Source organism: Pteropus medius, unplaced genomic scaffold, assembly GCF_902729225.1.
Source record: "Pteropus medius unplaced genomic scaffold, Ma_sr-lr_union100, whole genome shotgun sequence".
NCBI lineage: Eukaryota > Metazoa > Chordata > Mammalia > Chiroptera > Pteropodidae > Pteropus > Pteropus medius.
In genome coordinates, this window is record NW_024355990.1 from 11,138,274 (window position 1) to 11,151,691 (window position 13,418).

The 13,418-nt window shown below is 34.9% G+C and overlaps 1 protein-coding gene across 17 annotated transcripts in view; it reads right to left on the minus strand.

The window, feature by feature from the left end:
- Positions 1-224: 224 nt before the first annotated feature.
- Positions 225-13,418, minus strand: part of HELZ (helicase with zinc finger) — a 132,847-nt gene continuing 119,653 nt past the window's right edge. For 13 of the 17 annotated variants that reach the window (XM_039859540.1, XM_039859541.1, XM_039859542.1 and 10 more), the window contains 2 exons: positions 5,383-5,635; positions 225-1,833 (listed from right to left, as the gene is read on the minus strand). In XM_039859540.1, the coding sequence (XP_039715474.1) occupies positions 1,499-1,833; positions 5,383-5,635 (588 nt within the window). In that variant the 3' untranslated portion in view covers positions 225-1,498. The remainder of the gene's footprint in view (positions 1,834-5,382; positions 5,636-13,418) is intronic. The other 4 variants (XM_039859551.1, XM_039859549.1, XM_039859550.1 and 1 more) reach the window with 2 other exon arrangements.

Consider the following 13,418-nt stretch of genomic DNA (forward strand, 5'->3'; position numbering starts at 1 on the left):
AATACAGGATGGCCTATTCAAAAGTAGCCCTCCAAAAACTATTTTTGAATGGATCATCAGGATCTACTGGTTAATTTGCAATGTTTCCCAACCTCGTCTTATTAAAAAAAAAAAAAAAAGTTATATTGTAGTTTCAAGATATTTCTGAAGTATAAAAGCAGTACTACTAGATCTGGAAAACAATAAGGACATGCATCGCTTCGGAAGTGTTACAAGACCACAAGTTTTAAGAGGGTAAACGTTTTCCTTTGGATTTTACCAAAGTTCATTCAAAACAACTTTTAGACCATAGAATATATAAGATAGCTATTTAAAGTTTATATTTTTGTACAAGTTCAGTGGGGTTATTTTAGAAGAATCAAAAGACATGAAAAACAAGGGGAGATTTTTGCCCCAGATTTTGATGAATTTTGATACATCTTTGACAAACATTATATTTCTTCTTTAATGATGTTCCTCGAACAAAACAGTTAGCAAAATATCTGAATTGCCATGTATAATGTCACATTGTAATGTAAACATCAAAATAAGGTACCAAAATTTTTACTGGAGGGGAAAAAAAAAAAACCTTAAAGCGGCACAATTCTTTATACCACTGGAAGGGGGAGAGCCAGATTACAAACATTTACACATGCATAGTGAGGGAAAAAAAGGGTTTTACTAAATTCACGCATTTTTAAAATAGTTATCAAGTCTACTAAGCACCAACAATCCTAAAAATTTTTCAGCTTCATGATTTGTTTAAAAAAAAAACACACTATCAAATTAACATTAAAAACAAGCCTGAAGTGTAGCTTGTCCAAAAAATAACTAAATATGCCAACGTTTTTTCACGTTATAAAAAACAGTGGCATACAAAATACACCTGCAAAGAATGCCTTTAACTCTATCCTACAGTGGATGGAGATTACAACAGCACATCATACATAGTCTAAAACTATAAAAGTTTTAGAATGCAGCATCTTGTCACAAAAAAAAGCTGATAAAACTTAAAGTATTTAGAAGATGCTGCCCCTTTATTTTAAAAAATTTTAAATGAATTTAAGCAAAAATAACATACATCTGTACATCAACTGGCCATTTCTGGTACAGAAACCCAGCATATGGTAATATTATTGAATAAATGTAAATGCTACTTACAACTTTTTTTTCTTTTTAAATACATTTTAGACAAACTTTTTTTTCTTTTTTTTTTATAGTTTCACAATTAACCTCTTAGCTGCTAGCTTGATGCAAACATATGTAACAATACACAAATTTAAAAATATTTTTTATTCTACATAAAAGCTGTCAAAATTCCGACTCACATCAAAAATGCAAAATAATGGAATATACTTTTAAAAAATTAGTTGCAAGTCTAGCAGCAAAGCAATTAAGTGAGAACGTATTTAATGTTAAAACAAAGGGAACTGTGCATCTATCGATGAAGTCCAACTATCTGAATTCTACTGATACGAATAGAAATTAAAACATTCTCCCTTCAAGGAAAAAAAAGTGATTATTTAAAATAGGAGTAAAAGCCATTGCTGCCCGATGAGCTCCCCAAGCTAAGTTCCTGGAACAGAGAAAGAGGGTCGCTACTCTTCTTGGCCTGCTCAGGCTGGGGCCTGGGCTTGGGTGGGGCCCGCAGAGCACTGGCGTAGGACATGGCGGGTTTGCCACCCCCGCAGCTCTGCTGGCCGCTGCTGTTAGCCGACTCCACGATCTGCTTATTGGGCATGAGGGGGGGAAACTGGCCGAGATGCTGCAGCACGTTATAGTTGAAAGAACTGGGCACCTCAAGGTTTTCAGACTTCAGGTGATCCTCAGGGGGTCTGCCGGCCTTGGGGGGAGCTGAAAGCAGAAAACAGTAAGACCGATTTAAGGGCAAGCCCAGTGATGCTTGTGCATCCCATCGGCTCAGAGCGTCACAGCCGATTCTCCTCTCCATGAACTCAGTGACAGTATAGCCACAAGGACAGACAACTCTGCCACAGAACGTTAAAATCACAATGCAGCTAGCCAAACTTCTCTATCTTATTAACACTCAAAAAAACAATTAACTATGTGAGCTGGAATAGCTAACATAAAAACTAAAGGTCAAGTCTGAAGGTTTGCTTCAAAAACTAATTTGTACAATTGTACACTTTGATATTTAATATATAAACTGCTCAGTCTGAAAATGGGAACAAACATGTTCTTTCTTAAATAAAAATAAGCTGTATAGGCAGACTTCTGGTCAAAGGAGCTTTTGTTATTAACCTAAGAAATAGTAGCCCTGAATTCTATTTCTTAAAAATGCTACCTTTTCTTGTAATACATATCATAAATAAACATGGAATAAGATGGAGAAAAACAGCTATAAACTTTACTTCAGATATCCTATAATCTGCCTGACTTTCAAGGTCCTTTAAAATTTGACTCTATTCTTCCTAATTTTACTGCCCACTAAATCATAACTTATTTTCAAACACTGCTTTTATATTCGATCTTTTAAAAACTTAACTAACATTATATTGAATTATAACCATAATACATATTCATTGAAGATAACCTGGAAATTACACAAAAGGCCAAAGAAAATAAGTCATTCATATTCTCAAATACCAGAGATAAGTCTTAATTTGTTCATGTATTTTTTTCCTAAGGTCATAATACAATGCAGATATTTCATTACTTATTTAAGTAATCTCTCATTTTTGGAAATTTGGATTACAGCCAATTTTTCACTTTTATTCACCATGATAAATGTTATCAGAGATAAATATTTCTAAATATTCATGAATATTTCCTTAGAATAGATCTCTAGACGTGTAATGGCTGGGTCATTGGTATAATCACAATACACAATGAAAGCTTTTCACACCTATGGGCAAACTTCTCTGCAGGAAGATGCTGCAAATTTATACTCATCCAATGATGTTTACCCATATCGCAACACTGGTGTTATTATATCTCTTTTAATCTTAGCCTATTTTATAAATAATCTTTTAATTTGTATATCTTTGATTACTGATGTTTATAGACATTTCCCCTATGTTTATTACCTGTGTGTGGATTGGAAGGTTAAGGTGAAAACATTTCATTTTTTAGTTTTAGTATTTCATTGATTCAATATGCTAGTTTCATAGTACTATTCTAAAATTTCATGCTTCTAGAACATTCATCTCTTTTCCGCCTAAATGTTACTGATTTTGTGACTGAAACAATTGCTTTTAAGAAATATTTCAATATAAAAGTGGCCAGTACTGCCTAACATCATACATAACCATTTTATTGGCTGTTCGAGACCGTCCTAGTTTTATTTACTTTACTAAGATTTATTATTAACCACATTCTCATTTTCATGACAATATCATCAGAATTTAAAATGTTTTCATTCAAATAATACTTAGAAAATAATACTTTAGAGGCAGTTTAACCTAATGCCTATGTTCCTGCCTAAATTTGATTTTAAGACTTCTATTCATTTATCATATATACTCCAGATAAGAGAAACTATGAATTTTGCTAATCTTACAACCGATGATACTTTTCCAAAATACGTATTTCCATCCAATCTAAAATCGTCCATGTATTTTAAGAAAATGTCTGATAAAGTATGCTTTGTCACCAAGATATGTGAATAGAACCCAAATACACCTGTTAGAGAGGGGAACCCCACCTGCAACGTGGATCCACCGTGCATAAAGGCTCTGCATGTGCCTGGATCACCCCCTCAACTGCACAAGATCTATTTTCATTATCTCCTTACTCAGCAGGCATTGATAAGAGCCTCAACTGTGATCGGTGCCAGAATGTTAAATCCAGAGTTCAAAAAGGTCAAAGACATGGTCTGTGCTCTCAGGCTTACAATTGTAGAGAAACTATTTTCCTTCTGATTTACCATTGGCAATTGCTACATTCCTTTAAAAATACACACACATACACACAGACAAGAAGTTGTGCTTCAGGATATTAGTGACTTCGAATTATTTTTTTTAATATTCATCTGTTACTTTCAACTAAAGAAAACGACTGCAATTTGTCTCCAGCAATGAAGAAAATAATTTTATGTTTTTGTGGTTCTGGACTGAGGCCACATACCTAACTACGACTCCATAAGCCTTGCCACTAAACTGAGATTGAATATTGGACATGACAGTCAGGCATTTGTTAAGGAACTTTCTATCTTATCACTTCAGGTTAGATTTTTATTGATTTTGGCCAAAAGCTATCCTAAAATTTAGGTGGAAAGAGAAATGATGTTGTCTTTAAAATAAATTATAATAAACAAAACAAAAAATAAGAAATTTTCATCACTGATTTGTAACTTAGATGTTTCTCAGAAAATTCATATATGATAATGTCAGTGTATTTATGTTAGACTTTTAAAATGACAAAGCAACCGGGGCAAAATACAGCAGCTTATACATGGGAGGTACTAATGAATGTTTAAAGATTAAAATGACAATGTCTCTTGCCAGGAAAGAAAACCAAAATCTTTTCAGTGCTTTTTGCTCTACCATGTCTATTGTTCTAAAAATATGTTTCTATGGCACATATTCAAAAAATGGGTCAGTTACAGAAACAATGGATTCAGATTCTAAAGATGAACGAAATTAATTTCAGATACAAAGGTGCTACCAGGGCGTTAATTTATCAAACATCATGGACTTGTTTATAAAGATGAACACCTACAGCTGACAGACAGAAGGCTACAGATTAGAGAACTCAAATAGTATCATTCATTTCTTTACATTCGAAATGCATACATTAAGAAGAGAGGAAATAAAGATAAAAGTGCATTCATGTTCAAGGCTAAAGAGGAAGACTTTAGACCTCCCACCATACAATACGAGTTCAGAGCCTTGTCCATTCCAATGCCTTTCTATGCCTTTCTTTTTTCATTTTAGCCTTGGATTTCGCAGTTCATTAGAATATAAGGAACAAACAGAATTTCTAAATCGCAAAATGTTATACTTCACTGGTTTCTCTCATGGTCAAACTCTATTGTATAGCAAATTGTCAACAGCATTATTGACAATAAATCTTTGAAAACTGATATTGACCTAACCAACTCCCACCATCTCCAGGTCTGAAGAAGAAAAACCAAAACACCAGAAAACGAACTTTTCCCAAGCAAAGGTGATTCTATCTAGTATTTAGAAATACATTTGTTCACAAGTCAAAATGATCAGTTCCCAAATATGGATAGATCTACTTACATTCCAGACTATAAATACAGAGTCAGTATAATCCTAATTAATATGCATACCTAAAGCACATCTACAAGCTATGACCATTAAAAACTATTCAAAGATAATAATGCAAATGGGGGTGGGTGGGAGAAGAAAAACTCCGTAAGCATCCAGGAGCTGAATGGTCAAGGTTACAGTTTTAGCGACCCGTCACCTGTCTTACCTATCAACTCTCTGGGCTGAGCTGTCCTGCTAGATCCATTGCACGGAATGTTCTGATAGGGGGTGGATGAGGTGGTGTTTACCCAGGACTCCGGGGATGAAAAGTTGAAAGAAGATTGGTTGCTATGGTCCTGGCGCTCTTTACACTGAGCAAGACTGTCTTGAGGAGAGCTCACTTCTTCAGAACAAGGCTGGACTGAGCTGGATGAGATTCTTCTTTGGTACAAGGGCCGACCAGGTCCTCTGGGTTCATACTATACAAAGAAAAAGGACATTTCATAAATCGGGGAAATGTGCACCCCCTTCCCTTAGGTACATAGCAATTTCACTGTATTAAGCAGAAATTCTCAAAAATATTCTCTTCTGTGACTATGAAAACTCCCAAAAAGCAGCCTGAGCTCTGGACATGGTGTTAGGAGACATGGGTTCAAAAACCCAGTTTTGGCCCTCAGTAGGTAGTTCAAGGACAAATACACGTCTGATTTCTGATTCTGTTTTCTTGTCTGTAAAATATGGAGCTGAACTTCCTGTGTTCAGTTCTAAAATTCTATTGGTGTTTTATGTAATACTGGATTAAGAATAAGAAACACATCTGTTCAAAATTAAATGGGAAAATTATAGTCACAACCCACTGAATCACAGTATCCTGACCAGCCTTCCATTCTAGACTTACCTCTTGGGCCTGGGCCTTCACAACCCCCCGATTTATTGCTCCTTAGACTGACCAGGTGGCATGATACAATTCTCGCCCTACGTAACTGCTCCTGATTGAACTCACTGTGTCTTCTTTTAGACGGTCTTCAATTGACACAGAACGTTCATTACTTTCTTTAAAAAATCCTTTATGTTTGAAACTCAACTTATTCCTTATATTTTCTCTTCCCTAAAAAGCACAATCCAAATTCCTTTAACCCTCCTAAAGAAATCTATTTGCTGGCCACTTCAAGGTTTTTTTATCATTACCTAAGTACTCTCCGATTTTTTCTTGCCTGACTGTTGTGACTAATATTCAGTCTCAGTTTAGTGGCAAGGCACTATGGAGTCGTAGCTAGGTATGTGGCCTTAGTCCGGAGCCACATGACTTGGGTTAGACTTCAGGCTTTCTTTTACGAGCAGTGTCACCCTGGGCAACAGACTTAACCTCTTGGGAACTTCATCTGTAAATGTGTCTTCATTAACCACAGTATGTATATCATTTAGAATTGTTCCTGGCACATAGGAAGGGTTTGTTGTTATATAATTGTTGTAATATAACATATAAAGATAACATTCCATGTTATATCTCAAACAACAGATTGGGATTGGCTTTTATTGCCTCCTTCTTTCCCCCTAATAATAGATTTGTTATTCAGTTGGTGGTCGTTAGGATTCTAGGAATCTTCCTTATACCATTGTTGTTAGCAATAATTGGAAATCAGGTACTGGGGGTTAGATGACGAAGGAGAGAGAGAGATGAACTGGCAGTCATAGCAGGATATTTTGGGGGACTATAAGCACAAGCAGATATTGTGAGGCCGATTAGATGGGAGAAACTGCAGTATGGGCACTGTGAGAATAAGGTCATCACAGATAGGACCGCGGTACTGAGCAGAATAACCGGCCTTTCTCAACTTTATGTTCTATGGGCAGGTAACCCCCAAATGATGGATCACAACAGCTTGTGCAATATGTCTTTGTTTTTTTTATCAATGTTTGTTATGAAGATGATTAGCTCTTAGAATCAAAATGAAGTGTTTCTTTTTATTACTATGCCCTGACTGTTGAGCCCATTCGCAATCTGTAGGAGATCACATTCTAAAGTCTTCATGTGTGAATACTTCAATACTAAACTAATGTCTGCTATGGCCTCAGAAGGAACAGGTTATAAACTCAAATCCCCTGGTGATACAGAACACTAAATATTCTCATATAAATACAGGTATTAATTTTATAAGTCCTTTTTCATTAAATACTTGACATATATATACTCCAGTAGTATAAACAAACATCTTTTTGCAATGAATAGAAATATGAACCACAAAGCTTAACTGAGGAAAACTAAAAATTAGGAAGCAATAGAAGGCTGATATAAAAAAGAGACATATTCAAATAAACTTTTTAGAAAACGCATATCATTTGTATCTTCCCAACTGAAATACAAAAAAATTAGAACTGACAGGCACAGCAGGACTTGTGGAAGTAATGTATAACATATTTATAAGCAGCTATTGACAAAGATGAATGTGCCAATGAAATACGGAATTCAATTCTAAATCACATTATGAATATAACTGATCTTTTACATTAGAAAAAGAACCAAAGCTTGAAATTGTTTTTATGTTCTTAAAATTAGATAGATATGTTGAAGATTTTATATGTATATATAAAAGTCTACTGGTATATCTATTTCATGCAACAGAGATGATGGTAAATGCATGAAAATATGATTTGCTACTCTGGAATCTGTACTCAGAGGAAATTTGAGTACAGGCAAAGAAATCTTGATGACAACTGAATAAAATGATTTATATACCAAACAAATTGCATTTTAGCAGTTTTGTAGTTTTCAGCATACAGACCCTGTACAGGTTTTGTTAGATTTACATCTAAGTATTTTTGTTTGTTCTTTGAACTATTGTAATGGTACTGGCTTTTACATTTGGGATTCCAAGTGTATGTTGCTAGTTATAGAAATGAGACTGATTTGGGTATGCTGACCTTATATCCTGAAACTCTGCTAAATTTGCAATAGTCAAAGGATTTTTGTTGGTTTGTTTTCTGGGTAAATTCTTTGGGGTTTTCTCCATTGACAACCATGTCGTTTGTGAATAGGGACATTTTATTTCTCCCTTTCCAATCCCTATGCCTTTTATTTCTTTCTCTTGCCATACTGCATGAGCTAAGACTTCCAGTACAATGCTGGATAGGAGTGTTGAGAGTGGACATCTTACCTCCTTCCTAAATCTTAGAGAGAAAACATTCAGTCTCTACCATAAGTATGATGGTGGCTGCTGGATTTTTATAGATGCCCTTTAACAGGTTCTTTCCCTTCTATTTCTAATTTGCCAAGAGTTTTTACAAATAGATGTATTTTGTCAAATGTGTGTAGGGTATTTGTTGTTGTTGATATAATCACGTGATGTTGCTCTTTAGACTGTTAGGATGGTGGATTACATTGATTTATTTTCAAATACTAAACCAGCCTTGCATTCTAGGAATAATTGCCAACACAATCATAGTGCATTGTTCTTTTTTATACATTGCTGAATTCAATTTGCTAATGTTATCTTGAGGAAATGTGCACTGATGTTCACGGATATTACTCTGCAGTTTTCTCTTTTTTGTACAATCTCTGTCTAGTTTTGTTATTAGAGTAATGCTGGCCATTTATGGTAGGATGGGAAGTATTCCCTTCTCTTCCATTTTCTGGATATAAATTGGTGATGTTTCTTCTTTACATGTTTGGAGGGGCAGGAGGACACAGAGAATAAAAGACAATGAGGTTTGGCCCCACCTCTAAGGCAGGGGTCCCGACTCCTGGGCCATGGACTGGTTAGGAGCTAGGCCACCACCGGGCCGCATAGCAGGAAGGTGAGCAGCAGGCGAGTAAGCGAAGCTTCATCTGCATCTGCAGCCGCTCCCCAGAGCTAGCATCACCGCCTCAGCTCCAACTCAGATCATCGGGCATCAGATTCTCTTAGGAGCACTGGTCTCTCGCACCATAAAGGTTGGGAACCGCTGCTCTAAGGTACCACAGCTCCACCAAACAGAGATGATTCCCCTCCCTCAGAGTTTTGGCTCCTGCAGGATTTTGACAGTGTGAAATTTTCGATTCCATACTGCAACTATTCTTTAGGAAACCAACTGCTGAGTTTTAGTGTCATATCAAAGAAGAGTATCTAAAATTATCTGAAAAAGCTATCAAAATTCCCTCTTCCGGGTAAATATTTGTACGATGGAATTTTCTTCATACACTTCAACCAAAATGACATATTGCAGTAGATTTGCAAAACTGAAAAAGATGGCACTTTTCTCATGAAATACTTTTGGAAAATATAGTTATTTTCATAAAAATGTTATTTATGTTAACAAGTAATAGGTTTACTATTATAATTTTAAGTGAATTAATTTAAAATTGTTTTAAATATTGATAGCTTATATAAAAAACTATTCATAGATCTTTAAATATCACATAAACAAAAGGTCTTTGTTTTTTACAGAAGACTACCCACTGAAGCACTATTTGTAAGAGCAAAGGACTGAAAGTGATCAAATGTCCATGAACAGGAGACCAGCTAAGTACCTATGATGCAGCTACATAATGCAAATACTATGCCAGTGTAAAAGAAATGAGGAAGATTTTTATATACTGCTGTGGATGAGCGCCAATCTATGAAGGTACAAGATACATATATAATATGCTACGTTTTAGCTAAAAAAAGAGAAGACTATATATACATATAAGCATTTCTTTGTATTTTCAAAAAGAAATAATAAAAGGATAAACTAAAAAAAATAATAATGGTTATCTATAGAGGGAAGGAATGAGTTGAGGTAAAGAACAGGAATGGAAGTTTAACCTCTGTTAAACTTTGCTTATTTTGTAATTTGGACTTTGGGAGCCTGTATTAATAAATGTGTCTTAAAATCAAAATTAGATTTCAACAACACAATCCTTTAAAATTAAAAACAAATAGATATAAATTCAAATGTTTATCAAATGGGTACTATAACCACACGTAGAAAAATTATTTCGAATGCCTTTAAAATCCAATATTTTAACTAAATATATCTACGGGATATGGCCTTAGGGTAAAGTGAGCCACAAAGGTATCTTCAACTATATTTACTGCTAACTTAAAATCAGCATTATTCTTATAAAACCGTTATATACATATATAGACACACGCATATACAGAGCTATCTATATCTATCTCTATGTATGTATACACACAGAGATAAAGCCAATAAGTAGTTCTATTAGTCATTCATTAGGAACCATGATTTTTAATGTAAAAGGAAATATACAAATATTAAAAACCCTATAATCCTTTATTTGACTTAGAACTATTGGCATGAACTTATGATTTTTCTCTTTCAAAAAACAAAGCATTTCCCAGCTCTGACCAGCGAAAAGGCAGGGACAGCTAGTGGGGCAAGGAGCATCTTTAGCACCAAACTGTAGTCTCCACCAGGGCTCTCTGAGAATATCTGCTTCCTGATCAGGGAGAGAAAATACATGTACAAGAAGAGCCAGAGACATCTCATCATGCCTGAAAGCAAGGAAGCCACCAAAAATTACGTCGTCGCTATGTCAAAAGAACACAGACACCAACACGAAGGGGCTCCCACCGGTCAAAGACAGAACGATGTGTCAAAAAGTAGAATGATGACCATGAATTGAAAACACAATTATATAATATCTGATTCATAATGATATTCAAAAAGAAAAAAGTGGGGATGGGGAGCCTCAGTGGTCAACTTTGGGGACTGCTAAGGCATCAACTCATTACTCTGAAAACTGACTTTATAAAGGGCAAAAATGCACCTTTTATCCTGCCTTTTCGACATAGACTGTATTTGATGTAATTGAACATTCAACGAGGAAAAGGTCTCTTTTATAGAAGGAAAATAAATACAGAAGAAATGGAAAGAATTTAAAATCGCCATTTTGTCATCTTGAATGAAACTGGATCTAAGCAACAATCATTAAGAGCTGCTAAAATCTGAAAGTTCACTGGGAACTTTTAAAATTGATGGATCAGACAGATATCACTTGATCACTGATACAGAGTGATCAACTTAACATCACTAAAAGTATAAAAACCACATATTATGTGTATCTTTTCCCATATACATATAAACATACACATTTATTTAAAACGAAATATTATACATGGCTTGGTAATTTCCCACTAAATTTCACAGATATCTTTCTATGTCATGAAAACTCTTTTATAACGTCATATTTAACAGAAGCATTTTATTTCTTCACTTATTTAAACTTGGAATAGCAAATTCTAATGCCTTCCAGGGCTGTGTGTGTAACCTAAATGTATAAATCAGACCAGGAATTTGACAATACGAAGTTATACTGTGATAAACTAGAGAATACATGCCGGGCATTCACACTAGTAAAATTAATTTTCTAAAAACCACTGACCAAACAAACAAAACAAATCTGGACCAACAGCCTATATTCTCTGAGTTAAACCATATCCGGGACACTTAGGTTTTTATAATTTTTCACAATTATACAAAATTTAATGGTCTAAAATATCACAAAATTCCATTGTTTTATATCTTGTTCAACTATAAATTCTCATATGATATGAAGGTTATTGGTTCATTTACAAAACTGATATTTTAGAAATGTTCACAATTTTCTCTTAATCAAAAAATATGTTTAAGTCTGAATTTGTTTAGGCCTGGATTTATGTGATCCAAGACGAGGCACTGTAACCTTGACCTATAAAATGTGAAGGATATGTAAAGATTATGGGGCAGAAACTAGATCTTACTTGTGTATTCCCAGAACCTAATAAAAATCCTCAATATCTGACAAAAGAATTAAATTGTTAAATGTTGAAAAAAATGCCATATTTTCTATTTAATTTTCCCAAGATTTGAAGAAGAAATTCTTGACTGTAGAACACTCTTAGGCTCTACTAACTTACTTCAATTTAGCTCCCCATAAGTTTATCATCTTACATTTAAAGCAATGAGCCCTAATTTCGTAGAGAGGTACAAAGTTACCTAGAAAGAAAGAAACTAGGAAGAAGGGAGGAAAGGAGTATCAATGTAAGATTAAAAACAATCAATATTAAAAATAACAGTAATAAAAAAATCAATATTGGCAAGCCAGGAAACGTGTGATGAATAAACTGCAGTTTGCAGCAGTAATGTCTATGGGTTCATGGGCTGTAATCTATTGACAAACACCTGATAAATTATAACAATACTTTTTTTAAGGACATGATTCCTAGCTAATGGTGAAGACTGGACCAATACTCCACTAAAATAATAATAAATGAATATAAAAGATCTACAAAAATCAAGACCAGATGACTAGCCATCAATAAAGGACACATTTCTAGACTATATGGAGACACAATGGAGGAATGGTGTCTGAGGAAGAAAAATGGAGTTGCACCTCCCAACCAAGAAGGGATTTCATCTGCCCTACAGAATTCCACAGAGCTCGGGCCTCAGAAACACCATCCACAATAGAAAGTGAATGGTCTCACTCTGTGCTCCTCCCCACCAGAGGGATTCAAGCAGTAAAAAGTTGCCAGGCATAAACTATATAAATGTCTAACTAATATACTGTATACTTGAAACCAATAACAAAACAAAATTTAAAAGAAAAAGTCCCCAGGGAAAGGTCTGCCACACAGTAAGTCCTGAGACATCCATAAATGACCAAGCTGCTTTTCAGTAACACAAAGAATCAAGACTCACCAGATGTTTAAGGGGGTGTCTCTAGCATAAAAGATAAACAAGAAAGAAAGGGGATCCAAAGAAATAAATAACAGTGATGTTTTAAAATATATTTTTTTAAATAGTTCTAGTTCTTACTAAAAATCTAAAACAAAACAACAACAAATCCTCAACCGATTTCCTCAGAAAAGACACTGCATTTATAAGCAAAAATAAGATGTTACAAAAAAGGAAAATCTGAAAATAAAGAACTCTTGGAGATTAAACATTTGAGGGCTCAAATATAAAATGCAATAGAATGGTCTGTACATAAAATCAAGGAAAACTTTCAGAAACTAAGATAAAAAAAATATGAGGGGGGAAAAAAAGAGAGATTTGGAGACTTCAGGAGGTTAATGTCTTTTCAGCAAAATTTTCAGAAAGTCAGAAACAGAAAAGAGATTGTAGGAAATTATCAAAGAACTCCCATCAGACAATTTCAAAAAGCTGAATGAAGGGCAGGAGTCTCTCTCTGGAGCAATGCTGTCCACAGGCCTTCCTGCGCTGACGGAGATGGTTTGCATCTGCACTGTTCAGTGAGGTGGCCCCCAGCCACATGTGGCTGCTGAGCAACTGCGG